The 15084-nt window shown below is 35.6% G+C and overlaps 3 protein-coding genes across 4 annotated transcripts in view; 1 reads left to right on the top strand and 2 right to left on the bottom strand.

Moving 5' to 3' along the window:
• Positions 1-1903: 1903 nt before the first annotated feature.
• On the top strand, positions 1904-5140 carry LOC109054500 (CD209 antigen-like protein D). The gene is made up of 6 exons (XM_019071754.2): positions 1904-2174; positions 2259-2369; positions 3314-3415; positions 3534-3685; positions 3758-3858; positions 4638-5140. Exons 1-6 carry the CDS (start codon positions 2099-2101, stop codon positions 4759-4761), a joined length of 666 nt encoding a protein of 221 aa, XP_018927299.1. The 5' UTR covers positions 1904-2098; the 3' UTR covers positions 4762-5140.
• Positions 4942-11402, bottom strand: LOC109054499 (transient receptor potential cation channel subfamily V member 5-like). Its single transcript, XM_042740618.1, has 18 exons — positions 10997-11402; positions 10780-10857; positions 9411-9571; positions 8876-8973; positions 8666-8788; positions 8434-8574; positions 8198-8296; positions 7939-8114; positions 7681-7827; positions 7454-7533; positions 7202-7337; positions 7027-7113; positions 6851-6927; positions 6301-6466; positions 6155-6221; positions 5808-6076; positions 5622-5728; positions 4942-5525 (listed from the first exon to the last, which is right to left on the bottom strand). Exons 2-18 carry the CDS (start codon positions 10834-10836, stop codon positions 5273-5275), a joined length of 2244 nt encoding a protein of 747 aa, XP_042596552.1. The 5' UTR covers positions 10837-10857; positions 10997-11402; the 3' UTR covers positions 4942-5272.
• Positions 11403-14255: 2853 nt separating this feature from the next.
• ephb6 (eph receptor B6) overlaps positions 14256-15084 on the bottom strand; it is a 48418-nt gene continuing 47589 nt past the window's right edge. Inside the window, exon 19 of one of the 2 annotated variants that reach the window (XM_042740621.1) lies at positions 14256-15084. This exon is cut by the window's right edge and continues 418 nt beyond it. The gene's annotated coding sequence lies outside the window, so the exon portion shown is untranslated. The other variant, XM_042740620.1, reaches the window with a different exon arrangement.

Below are 15084 nucleotides of genomic sequence, written 5' to 3' on the forward strand. Positions count from 1 at the left end.
AATTAACAAAAACAATGGAGAGCAATAAAGAGGTAGAAGTGGAGTTGGAGGAAATTGCAACGGTTGAGGAGGATAAGGAGAAAGAAGATCAGAAGAAGGAAACAAAAGGTAAAGTGTTTAATAAAATCTTTCATTTCTAAGCTTAAACGAGCTATTAATTCTATTGAAGTTTAAAACAGAACTCTTCCCTTCACTTTGGGAGAGGTTGCAGCATGTGAGCAGAAAATGTCAGTATTCAATCATTATATACACTCGTTTTCTTTTCATATTGAATTCTTCTTGTTTTCAGCTGCACTTTCTCCGAATGACTTTGCAGCAGAGAATGTAGAAGAAGGGTATATTAACTCCACTCTCAACAGTCCATCCGAACATGAATATTTTGTGCCCTCTTCAACTCGCTCTTATACAGTCAATAAAGGTAACACAAACTCATTTTCTTAGCAGTTCACATTTCAGGACAAATAAATTAATAATAAAGTGAATAAAAATACTCATTTAATGATACAAATGCCAGGAGTTTATTTTCTGCGCAAGCTTAAATAAAAAATTTTTTTTTTGGAGTATTCAAATACCTTATTGAAATAGTGCTACATTTCTAAAAATGAAGGTTTCAAAATAGTGCTTCCACAATGATGCCATGAGAACTATTTTGGGTTGCCTAAAGCACCTATTAATACATAGATCTTAAAAGAACCACTTTTTTTCTTAGTGTAAAGAATATTTTGATAATCTAAAGAAACTTTTTCCACCATAAAGAACCTTTTGTGCATTAGAAAGGATTTTACTACTTGCATACATTTGAAAGCTTCTTAATTGAACCATCAATGCCAATAAAGAACCTTTATTTTAAAGAGTGTATATATCATTTTTAAATATATATGTTTTTTTACATGCATTCATGTGCATATTCATTGTGTGTAAAAATGTGTGATATAGGATCCAGCTGTATTGTCTAAAACAGGATAAGTGAAAATGGACAGAAAGAGGAACAAAAACAGATGGAGAGGAAAGAAATAAAAACAGATGCAGTGGTCAGTGAGTTAGAGCAAAATATCAAACAAAACAAACATTATTTCTGATCACAAGATAAAAAGGTATGTATAAGATGTATGTGAATGGTCTTAAAAATTCCAGTTAAATTTAAAAAATGTAAAAAATATAACTGTGCTTACTAGAACCAATTTATAATTTTATGATAATGCTACATGCACACAAGTGGCATAGGTGACATTATAATAGAACATTAAAATGAAAACCAACAATATATTAGCACATTAAAATGTCAAATGGAACAATTAAAAGTTATAAATAATGCAGGGACCTCCAGGAATCCTTTTTTTTCCAGTGGAATCAAGAATCTTTGCATTTGCTCGCAGAAGAAACTTTGCATCTTTCCTTCACAAAACTTTTGTGCTAGAAGTTCCTCTTAAAATTTTTGTTTTAAGGGCAATGCAAAACCTTTGCAAGCTAATGCAATCTATTTTGGGAGAATGCAAAAGCATTATACATTTTAAATAATTATAGTCTGTTATATTTCCCTCCCATCTCATTTTTTTTTCCCATCCCCATGTTTCACCATTGCCATTGCCAGTCAACTGTGTCAGTTAGGTTTTTACAGCAGCATATTCTTTACTTTTAAAGTGACTAAAATTGTGAGTTGTTATGGTTGTTACTTTTTTATAGACGCATTTATATACATTGAATTATAGCATAATCAGTGTTTTCTCGATCGTTTGAAACTTGTTACCATGCCCCACATAAATTACAGATTGCTCTTGTGTCTTATGTATGACATTATCTCACATAGAAAAAAGCATATCTGGGACACAGCTGCATATTTTGTTCTCTCGAGGACAGCGGGTATCTATTATTTTGTCCAGAGCGAACTTGAAGGCTTCAGAAGGGCACGCGAGGACACAGGGCCGGTATTGTGTTCGAGCGTCGTCATCAAAGCCCCTGCGCGCGGTAGAAGCCCCCTGTCGTGTGTTAGTGCGCACATAAAGAGCCCAGATGCGGTCAAGTGCGCACTAGATTACAAACGCCTGCCAATTATTCCCTGACCTTCGTCGAATTAAGCCGGTTTTGCATTCGCAGAAACATGTACGTAAAACTCTGCAATTTCGGCAAATACACTGAAGGCAAGTCTGAACCGAAAGCGCTGCAGCCGGATTCAGGTGATGAATGTTGCGACTGTACATCTCTTGGCTTCCGTTATTTGACGGTCCATGTAACGACAAATGTATGATATTTTTCTCCAGATCCATCGCTAGATATTCTCCGGAAGCTCCGTGTGTACCGCATCGTTTCGCTGGTTCTTTTGGTCATCTGCGTCCTGTTGCTGATCATGGCGCTTGTACTGTTTATGAAGCGTAAGTACGAACGTCTATGTACCTTTGTTTTACGCTATAAATACCACATCGTGTTTGATATTGGAAACAAGCTGTCAACAATATCTAAACAAGCGAAATATAAAGCTAACTTTTTATTATTATTATTAATAATAATAATAGGCTAATACTATTAAAGGCATAGTCTGTATGGTCTTTCCTGGGCTTGACTACCGAAGAACCTGGCTTTTGGCCTTTCAGTATGTTATGCAACAGTATTTTTATGTATTTATTTGTAAATCAGGATTAAATTTGAATGAAAAAATATTTTACATTTAAAATAACAGGGTTTAACCCTTCACACATACTCTTCTCCATGATATGGTACGATAAATGGATATAATATGAGTCATACACATATTGCTGCAAGTTCATAAACTTGTCCATATAGCAGAATAATACAGAAGCTGTTATATAAAACATTATGAACGGCCAAAAGTAAATTAAATGAGCCAGGAAGAGAGTCACTTTTTTTTTGTCAGACTTGTAATTTTTTTAACACTTCTCTCTCGTTTTATTTATTTAATTGTTATTCTATAATTATCGAATTGAAACCAAGTAATCATAATATATTTTGAGACCAGATAAAACACATTAGACCAACTTTACTTGAGCATAATCAAGAATCAATACATTTTTAATGGTTTTCAAGGGTCACAAGTGGGTGCAGTTTTTTGAACAATAGGAGGGTTAAATTAGTACAAAAAACAATATAGCATTTACCTTGAGGAAAATGTGATCAAAGAAGAAAATAACACAAAATGAGTGTAAGATTCTGAAAACTTATTGTTTCCAGATCTCCGTGTTACTTGGTTATGGGTCCACAGTACTAAAATAACTGCATAACTATGGTATTTTGGTGGAAATGGTGATTGCCATGGTAACTGGTTAATAGAGGACACATTGTTACATTATATTCTGAACAGTGACTGGGACGCGGCCATGTCAGGAGGTAGAGCAGACTACCAGGTCTCTATGGGAACAGAAATGCAGCTTGGAGAGATGCCAAGAGCTTTACCAAGTTCCTCGTGAGTTTGTGAACAGACATACTGTTATCTAAACTATAGGTTTAATGTTTGACTTTTTAAAACTTGTTTTTACTTCACTTCAGTGTTTTCTTGCTTCTCCACCTAAATGTGTGTGCAGAACGTCTGTGCAGTGATTGTGGCAAGGGCTGGCTGAGGTTCGAGAATACTTGTTACTTCCTGTCTCAAAACCGCCTCACTTGGCAGCAGAGCAGGAAGGAATGCCAGAGGAAGGGAGGAGATCTTGCCGTCATTACTAATGAACGTGTGCAGGTCAGTAAATACTAACAGAGATTTTCATATTAATGTATTCATATGCTTTTCAACTATATGTAATCTTTGCAGATGTATCTGAATACGAAAGGGAATTTGCACTACTGGATTGGGCTAAATCATTTGGAGACAAACGAATGGACGTGGATTAACAACACTGCACTGACAGTGAGGTGGGCAAATAATTATGGTTCAAAAGGGGCAGTTGAAAAAAGTTGTTCTGTTTAATATATTATTTTTTAACTGTAACCATAAAAATAAGCAAATAATTTCCAAAGATTTTCCAGATTTTTTACACTTTTCCCCTTTATTTGTTAATTCACATATTCAGTCAGTTGTTTAAAAAAAAGCTAAATATTTATTTTTTGTAAATAAATTTGTTTTTAGATAAAAAAAAAATATAATATTTTTTCTCTCCGATTCTGGACAAAACAACAAGATAAATTCATAATTTTGAAAAAGAAAGCTCTATGTAACCTTACAAATTAGCAAATATTTTCAGAAGATTTTTCACATTTTGTTTTACACTTTTCCTCTTTGTTTTTCAAATATTCTGTGAATTGTTCAAAAAATAATATTATTAAATTTAAGTTATTAATTGTTTTTAGACTAAAAAAAGAAGAAGAAAAAACCAACCTTTTTTTTCTCACTCAGATTCTGGAATAAACAACAGAAAAATAACTCAATAATTTTGAAAAAGAAAACTGAATATTTAAAATAATGAGGGGAAAATTGAGAAAATGTGAGATAACATTGAGATTTTTGTTTTATGAATAAAATAGGAAATAAACTCAGAGAGGCACTTGCAAAAAAAATCCACCTTGCCATTCAAGCCTCTATATATAATTTATCACATGGTTACAAATACAAGTAAGTATTGTAAAATGAAAATATGTTTAAATGTGGTTTAGTAGCTTTACTGACTGACTATGGTCCTTATGCACACACACAGATATTGGGGAGATGTTTCCTTTCCTGGACAGTGTGCCATCCTGGCTGGAAATGAACCACCTGAACGGAGCTGGCGCCCATCTTCCTGCAGTTTATACTTACAGTACATCTGTCAAAAGATGTAGATGTCCAAGCATCATCTACACCCATTGAAATCACCTACAGTATATATCTGGATATCATACCTATCATAACAAATCCTCAAGATAATCATCTTTTCTCTAAAGATTCTAGTTAGAAATAGGGACATTTGGTCCATCAACACATTTTTTTTGCATTGTGAATCATTATAGGTGGAGAAAAAGCAGTTTTAGAAAATATCCCCTTTATTTGTATTACAGTTGCACTCATTTCTAACCGTACTGATCATGTTTAAAAAGCTTGTTTATTTGCACTATGCAATATGTCTAACAGTCACACGATAATGTTCTGAATTGCTCATACTTTCTCTGAAATGTCTTTCTGTATTGCTTAATTAAACTTCCACCTTTATATTTAACAATAGATGGTGCACAGTTCAATTTTGTCTACCCAATACAACACCTATATATATATATCCATATTATAAAACACTAAATAATTTACCAGGAACCCTTTAAATATTATGAATAATATATCAAACATTCCTAGCCATTTTTAGATATTCTTGCTATCTGGGGAATCCACATTTTCTTCCTTTTCACATTCTATACTCTGCCGAATGAGCTGCCAGCATTTCAGTGGTCTCCTCTGGATTTTCGGCTTGTTTTGCACAATTTTGCACAGTGGATCATTTCCAGGGTCACTCTTGTCTGTTTCCTCCTTCTCCTTAGCTGGTTCTCCATCCTTTGAGAACACGTTAATGAAGCGTTTCATCTTTTGCACCAATGGGTCACTGCGATCCTCCACTCTGGAATCATGAGATATTGTTAATAAATAAGACTAATCAAGCTGAGAGTGTTTCGTGATGCTTTTGTATTGGAATCGAGATTAAAGGCACCCTTACCGGAGGTACCAGCGCTCTCCAAGGCCAAATGCCAGACCGCAGACGCCCAGTCTTGGCCACAGGCGCAATGGTAACCTCCGTTCCAGCATCAGAGTAGTGGCCACCACCTACGAATAGAGAAACTGATTTTCATCCAGCATGCTTCCAGAACAATTACTGTGGGACTGTATTAGCTACACTACCAACCTGGGTCCTCCAGAGTTCGTCACGCTCCTGGGTAACCCTCCACTGCGTGTCGCTCATCATGGCGATCAGGAGGTTGAACAGGAGGATGTAAGACATCACACTAAAGCAGATGTGGACACAGTGCACCACTGGATGGGTGTAGAGCGTATGGTCCACTGGCAAGTCAATCAGACCAATGCTCAGCTCAAACTGAGTGAAGACGGTGATGGGGAACGAGCGGTATGGCGGTAAAGCTAAAGGTTCTTGAGTCATGTAAAAGATCCACAAACCTGAGGAAGTAGACAAGGAAGTTCACTTTTAATGTTACAAATTCACATATGATTTGAGTATCTTTTGATGCAACTAACCGGCAGAGTATCCAATGAGGAAGATAAGGGTCAACCACATGAACTTTGTCATATCGCCAAATATTGTCTGTAAAAGAACATCCATACATGTACATTATAAATTATACTGGGTCTACAAACCAACAAGAGTGAGAGAAACACTCCACCTTCTGAATCACAATGACGTAGGGTCCCAGCATCTCAAAACCTCGGGCGAAGTACATAACATTGGACCAGCCAAGAACCAAAGCCCAAGCCATCGGCACGAGCTCTTCTGCTATTCCGGTGGCGCGCAGCACACACAAAATCACAACCAGACTAGCGTAGCTAATCCTGCCACAAAAATACAGATTCAAAAGGAAATGAAGTGTGAGGGAATGCATGCAGTCAAAATAGTTTCAAATGTTTTGATGCCAAAGACCTGACAATTTTTTATATGCATACAAAGCTCTATAAACTATTTATGTTGTCTAACTGTTAAAAATATATGACAGTTATTTAATTTTTATTCACTTGACAGACTGAGACCATATATCAGCAATAGTGAATTTTTATTGATCAAATGTGACAATAAAAACTGTTCTTTTAAATTTCTATTGATCAGTGAAACCTGAGAATAAAAAGGTATCAGCATATTAGAATGATTTCTGAAGAATCATGGGACACTGAAGATTGGAGTAATGACCAATTTTGAAATATGTCAAAATATGAACTTACATAGTGACATGGAAGGGTCCTCCAAGCGCAGACTGTCCAAAATAGCGTTTAGCTCCCACTTTCAAAATACTGGGAATCTGAAAAGAATTCAATATAAGGAGTGGTTTGGCATAACACCAATAATATTTGACATGTTATTACATAATATTTCTAATGTCAGACAAAATTTTCCTCACCTCTATCAGCAGAATAACGATGGCTCCTATGACACTGATAATTTCTCCAATTAAACGCAGGTGATCTTTATAGGTCTGATAGCTCTCCTAAACACGCAAAAAGACATTAAGTTCTTGCAGACATATATAAAAGTGCTTTGATACACAGAAACATAAAAATATTAATGTTTCACACCGTTAAGCTTTTCTGCACTTTTATGGTTTGGTCGTTGTCTGCTTTGGTGTAATTCTCAGGAATGTCCTTCAGGGGGCGGTTTATACAACACACAGTGAATATGCTGATATACAGCAGGTACACCAGCATCAATAACCTGCAAAAAGATCAATAGAGCAACATCATCAGTGCGGCTGAAATCAGAAACATTGTTTTACAGCACATCACTTGCTTTCAAAGTGAAATATTTTTCTGATAAAGTCTGTAAGGCACCTGAAGTAATGTTTCCCATACAGATTCCACTTCAGTCTGACGAGCTGTTGAACTGGAGTCAACTCAAGGATCTGTCTGGCCTGAGACAAGAGAGGACACCTTTTTTGTTAAGAGATGAACTAAGAAAAGCCCAGCTACAGCAATTTGACTGGATCTGTTGCTACTGATGACTTTCACAATCTCTATTGATGTTTTACAAGTGCAGTGTCTTGCACACATTTACACACATCTCTTTTCTGACTGCTGACAATGATCTCAAGCACTGAGAGGTCATCCTCCCTGGAGTCAATCTCAGTGAGGTCGTAAAGGTTGGAGGACAATGGTCCCAGTCTCCACTGAACAATCCGCCTGCGGTTAACCAAGTGCTGGAAGACCTGTGCAACATCACAGAAAACATTAAATGCTCCAAACTGTAACTATACAATTCTGTTCTAGATAAAGACACATGTTTTTGGAAGAGGTGCATGTAAAGATCTCTCTCTTACCACGAGGTTGCCCTCTTTCGCAGCGAGTTTGAGTGGTGTGAGGCCTCTGTAGTTGGGTACCGTGTCTAGAGGTATAGTGGCGCCCAGATCTGCATCTTGTGACATCAGCAGATCAAAAACCTGACATGCAATTGTTTTACTGGGCTGCAGAACCAACAGATGAAGAATGGTATTACCTGTTCATGAGCGAAAGAAAGAGTTACAACCAAAGATGCAGATAGAAATATCCCATTGTGTGTAAAAGGTGACTTCCTCTTACCCAGGGAGTCCTGGGCCCGGACATTAGCCCCAGCTTTTATCAGCATGGATATAATTTCTTCATTACCCACACAGCTCGCAAATGCCAGGATGTGCTCACCTACAGTCACACACTATTCACTTATTTATGTCATAGTCATGAGAAACTACATCTCTCCTGATGCTCATCCACATCCATAACTATTAAAATAATCAGATTTAATATAAATCATTAATAGAATAAAAAAACCATCTCACCAAAGTACAGAAGCCCTCCTCTTCTTTTGCGGAAGTACATGCCTGTGACCCTGGGAGTCGCCACATCACCTCCTTTTGCTATCAACTGCCTGACTAAGTTAACATTCTGGTTAACAGCAGCGATGTGAAGGGCAGTTAAACCTGTCAATCACGTCATACATTCATCAGACCTACAAAGAGTTATTAAATTGCATGAAATGTTTGAGGAGGTTTCTGGTTTTTAAATAAAGACCTTGGTAGAGTTCAGAGGTCATGGGTTCGTTGATGAGCTCCGGCGCTCCTTCCATCAACGCCACAGCCGCATCAAGATTATCATTAATCACAGCAACATGCAGAGCCGTCTCTCCAAGTTCACCTAGAACGCACACCAATGCCAGATGCACATTCATGTCTGGGTTTGTTATTTAGTGTGCCAGTAAATAATGGCAAAAAAGTGGTTTACCTCTCTCAAAGACATTTGTAGATGAACAATCAAGCAGTTTCTTTATACAGGCTGCATTATTCTCCTTGGTGGCAGAAAACAGGGGGATGTCATTTACTCTGCAGAACATAAAGAGACATGACTACAACCGTAAATGGGAGCTGAAATCAGGACAGGTAGTGTTTGCAAGGCAGCAGCACAGTGTTGATATTTGTTAACATCATTTTCCTTTCTTATTGTACTTAATCTCCGCACAGATTTCTGTAATTATTTCAGTTGCAGTTAAAATGTTTTGTAGGCAATTTTCTGTTTGGTTTATATAAATTTGATCATTAACACTTGCGTTGTTAAATTATTACACTGCGAAGTAGGCACAGAGGCAGCTGTATAACATTTTAAAGCACAGTCATGACAAAATGTGTTTATTTACACAGAACCCAAGTCTAAAACCTAACCTTATAAGCACAATATACTTTTCCTAGCATTTCCATGTTAAAAATAAAAAAAATTGTTTCTATATTTATATTATTATATTGGTTAATAGTTAATTCTTTACTTTTTGTTCTGCGTGATGAAGGTCTCATCCAACATTTCGTTCCATCCTTTTCTATGCTGAAGGCGGAACTTCAGTTGGCTCCACCAATGGTTTATCTCCCCTGCAGCAGTTCTGGAGATGGCTGGAGACATGGCTTCTGGGGGATTTTCAGACCAAAAAGACTGACAAGAAGAAATCGACATTGTCAAAATAAGTTAGACCACAGAAATAAGTGAGTTTCAGAAACATATTCTGCACAGTCTTTAAATTAACATGCAGATGAAGGTGTTTCCGTCCTCATCAGCGTGTTCAAGATTTTATTATAAAATCAGTATATAGTTTATCTTAATAATTGAAAACATCCTTTAAAAGTAACAGTTCTTTTTAAAACTATTACCCAAACTAATATGACTTGTTTATGTAAATTCTATCTAACCCTTAAATTCATTTTGTTGATGTAACCTAATATATATATAACATGATGATTCAAAACCTTTTATATTTTTAATATTTTACATTTAAAACGTTAATATATTTTACTTCTACTATTACCACGACTACAACTAGGATTTTAAGTATTATTGTTGACTAGAATTTAACATATGAAGCACATTTCTATGTTAAAATTATTCATCTTCCACATTTTTTTTTAAATGTAGAAAAACAACCACTATCCACTTTCAAAGCATAGCAATCAATTATATATGCACCTGCTACAATGCTGTCCCAAAGATGCCAGCATTCAAAGCAATATTCACCTACCGTACAAAAATCCTTAATATGTTACTCCAATGTTATTTTTAGTAAGTGATGTACAGCATGTCTGTTTGACTGTCAGTGGACAATACAGAGCTAAGCAGCCTGACATCAGTATTTATACTTATAGCTGAGTCTGGAAAAGAGGGTGGAGGACGTCACACAGGTGGACAGCTATAATGGATCCAGAGAGTTTTAGGAGCCCAATGACCCAATGTAGTTTGGGACTGATTGAGACAGTTATGTTAAATACTTGTGTTTATAGCCTAATGTAGCCGAAATGTGTTAACTTAATGTGTTAACTTAATTACTGTAGCTAACGATCCAATTAGTTAAGATATGTTTAGAATGTGCTTAAGGAAGCTCTTTCATGTCCTGGAGTGCCCCCTTGTGTGTAAATAAGTTTGATATACAAGTTATCTAATAAACATGCTAATAAACATGTTTTTCTCCAGTATACAAAGTCTCCGAGCCAGCCTACAATTAGCCTACTAACTCTGAAGCTTCTTATTAAAGATGTGTTACTTTCTTTGGATAACAACTAATTGTTGTTTTATTATTTTACTTAAGTAGCTATTTATTTCAACATGACTTGCACTAAAGTGGACAGAGCTGGGCTTTCTTTACTATGTACCTCTATGGAGTTGCGAGATTGGTCCGTTGTCCATATTTTTCTGTCTTCACCCATCATCTTTTGACTGCGTAGGCCTACCTGAAACAAAACCATATCAGTCAACACTTTTAAAAGCACTGTGTCAGATAAATGTACAGCAAACCTGTCTCAAACCAGCTGACGGATACCAGGATGTTCCAGATGAGTCAAAACGACCTTCTTTGACCGGAACATTTACCTTTATTGAAGCGCGCTAGGTTTTGAGGTCCAGGGCCCAACGTGCGATCAACGAGCGTTTCTTCTTCTCTATTGAACGATAACACTGGATCATTCAGTCCTAAATCCACTCAGAAACCAAAGAGTCGTCCTCATTAATAGCCAACAACAGACTACAAGACTACTTCTCTCAGTAATGTGGTGAAGGACTGGTCAGAAAGAGATCACCACACCAGGTCAAGGCATAAACCGGTTTTCAAGAATATTTCGTAACTGTTTTCACGTCTTTCAACGTAACAGGACTGACCACTTATGTTTTGCCCCAATACAAGTCGCCTAAAGGTGTTCTGCACGTCGTTCCAAGATGTTTACTTGTAGTAAACTACCAAAAAGCTGTCTGAACGAGCGAAACATACGAGGTCTAGTATAACGCAAAATACCACATGACGTTATTAACCGTGTAGAAGCCTAGTTTCACTGACAAGAAATGTTTCTTTAGTTTTTCGCTATATTGTTTTAATCTAACCGGTGACATTTGTGTCCACAATTCAGCTTGAAGAGTCTAAATCTTTCTTAAATAACTTAAGAAAAAAATATTTACACAAAGTTGCCCAGGCAGCTATCTATGGCAGTGGCTAGCCTATATATTTTGACTTTGCCATAACTGCCTTATAGTAATTAACAAACAAACAAATAGCCTAACTGAATGCATAAAATGTTACTTCATTGTTTGCAGCTTTTAACTGGGTGTTATTGAGGAATTTTAGACTATGCCGTTTTTTACTGGTTACAATTGTTACCATAAATAAAACACTTTTTTTACTGAGATTTTAAAAACATTTATAGAAAATGCATGCAGCTGCTGGCATTTCTGTGAAAAATTAGGGATTAAGAGAACATTATGCAATAACAACATCAGAGAGTGGCTGTGTAATATAGGGTAATTTAAGGCATAATACATAGTGGTCAAACACCAGTGACCTAAAAAACAAGGCCTAATTGTATGTTTACATCGCAAAGAAGAAATAAGTGTTTTGGTTAACCAAAAGAACCTTGTCGGTGGGGACCTCAGTGAAACCTGATATATTTTCCATATCAACACTGAATCTATACATTTACAAAAGTTTTAAATTAGGCTAAATGTTACTAAGTAATGTAAAGGACTGGTTTCTGGTGAGACTGGATGGTGTGAAAGACGAATGATGGTCTTTGATGGTTAGGTACATGATGAGTCATAATGGTTGGTCAAAAGTGTTTTAAATGGCGTGTAAAGGGTTCAGAAACGCAGTATGGGATACTATCTATAGAATGTTAGTTGGACCGCATATTGTGAAGTAATGGGTGTTTTTTTTCTTCCAGTTGACTCAGTCATGTGTTGTTTTGCATTAAAAAGCACATATTTGCTGTGTGTTATTTTAGAGCTTCAAAGAATAGCCTAATACCCAAGGTATGTGTTTTACTTTGACTTCTTTTGGGAGTTACAGCAGCTTTTTTATTTTTTTTATGTTAAGATGCTGGAAGATCTGCAAATTAGTGTGTGATTTCATCCTTTCTACCACAAATGATTGCAAACAACTTATTTTGTTGCAAAAATTTAATGGACAGTTTCAGTTAAGTTCACCAAGGTCAGAGTGTAGCAGGAATGCAGAGTTTTGGTCATTTTTGCGCATTTTTGGTCTTTTCACTAACCAATATGCTACAATGTGTGATGCTGTCACAGCAAATATTTACAATAATCAGCAGCAATTCACAGTGTAGCACTTGTTTAGCGACCAAAACAAGTGGGTGTGCATGGTTTTTGCAACATATAAGGGCAGTTGAGGCATAATATGTCACCATTTCTTTTTTCTTTCTTTTAAGTTTCTAAATATTTTTATGAAATATAAATGATTTTTTGATGAATAGAAAGTTTAAAAGAACAGCATTTAGTTTAGTATATAATGTAGTCTGTCAGAATATATGCATGCATAATTATAATTAAGCAAATTAGCAAAATGTTGTTTAAAACATGGCATATTAACATGACACAACAGCAATAGCTGCGTGTTTTAACTTTCATTTAAAAGAGTTATTTTGTGTATATGTGGACCCCCATCAGATCATACTCTGATATCATACTGAGAATCTTGTCCACTTTCGAGTAAAGCTGATGCACACTGATCAGTGTCTGATAGGTGTCATGCTGCTGACTCTGTGCTGTTTATAGGAAACAAGGACATATCAGCAACATGATGAGTACAGACTTTTTTGTGGTTCAAGATCATGTAAACAAATACAGTAGGCATCTTTAAACAAAATCATATATATTTTACAAATTTGGACAGTAGTGGAGCAGTGGTGAACAACTGTACAGTCAAACAGATTCAAATTTACATCCACATGACCATACACTCCCTTTTTACATTTTTTTTTTACACAGAAATCCATTCAAACTTTTTTTCAGCAGCATCAAAAAGTTTCATCCTTGCTGTAAATCTGTCACACACACACACACACACACACACACACACACACACACACACACACACACACACACACACAAGGAGCACATCTCTCTCTCTTACACTTCACCCAGCAATTGTAATCACATTTACTGTAACACCTACTTCACAATGCTCGTATATTACAGTGTGACTTTATGCTACATTGTTTCAAGGGTGAAGTAGTCCTTTACAGGAACACGCCTGCTCGTGGATAGGACTTGGTGGTGAGAAACTGGTTTAGAGGTGAGATGATGGAACATCACAGGTAAGCAGTTAACGTGGCCGCAGTGTATGATTGATACTCGCAAAATGCTAAAACTTTACCATTTGTGTGTCTGAATATCAGTAAGTACTGTATGATTTTACAATACTTTATACATCATAAAGCATAGTGTACAATTATTTTTTTCTTTATGTTAATTGTTTGTCTTTATTTTATTTTCCAGTAAAAATAACATCCATACAACAAAATACATTTACTCAAAAAGCATATTATGATTTTTTATTTTTTTTGCCTATGTCTTGGAAAAATATTACTTTTATACTACTTGCACCATTGCCAAATAGTTTGGGGTCAATAAGATTTTTGTTATTAAATTGTTTACAAGTGACACTAAACAAGAGATACTAAGAGACTATACATACACTGTTGAAAAGTTAGGGGTCAGTAAGATTTTTTATTTTTTTAAACTGATTAAAGATTTTAAATTGTTACAAAAAATATATATCAAATAAATGTGGTTTTGAACTTTCTACTCATCCAGCAATCCTGAAAACAAAAATTCTTAGTTTTCACAAAAATATTTATGATGTAAAAATATCATAACTGTTTTCAACATGAATTATGATGTCTCTTGATCACCAAATCAGCATAACAGAATGATTTCTGAAGGATCATGTGACACTGCACAGCAAAAAAGGCATATCTTAGTATATTTGTCTTATTTCTAGTCAAAATATCTAAAAATTCTTAAATCAAGATGCATTTACTATATAAGCAAAATGAACCCCACTGGCAGATAATTTTCCTTATTTTAAGCAAAATGCTCTTCATTAATTTTTTTTTCCACCTGGAAAAAAGACTAAATATCTTATGTCATTTTGCATATCTAGTAAATGCATCTTGATTTAAGAATTTTTTGATATTTTGACTAGAAACAAGACAAAAATACTAAGTAAGATATGCCTTTTTTGCAGTGTGAACTGCTGAGCATTCAGCTTTTATTTTAAATTGTGATTATATTTTACAATATTACTGTTTTTACTGTATTTCTGATCTTGGTGAGCAAAATAGTCTTCTTTCAAAAACATTTAAATCTCACTGACCCCAAACCTTTGTTCAGTAGTGTGTATTTTCTAAAAACAATATTAACACATCCTTTAAAAAGACTTGATAAGCTCTCAGCAAATTTGAGATATTTTTACTGGAAAGCAAGGCAAAATACTTCTTATAAACATGATTTTTAGACATGTCCTTGTGGTGTTTTTATGGGGGTTCAGTGTATTGATCAATATGAGTATCATTTGTTTGTGTAGTTAAAAAAAAACATCTAGTGCCCTTGACCACACATGCCAACAAAGACATAACAGTCAGTTACCAACCATTTAAAGTCTCTGATTGTCCTTG

Source organism: Cyprinus carpio, chromosome B16 (assembly GCF_018340385.1).
Source record: "Cyprinus carpio isolate SPL01 chromosome B16, ASM1834038v1, whole genome shotgun sequence".
Taxonomy (NCBI): Eukaryota; Metazoa; Chordata; class Actinopteri; order Cypriniformes; family Cyprinidae; genus Cyprinus; species Cyprinus carpio.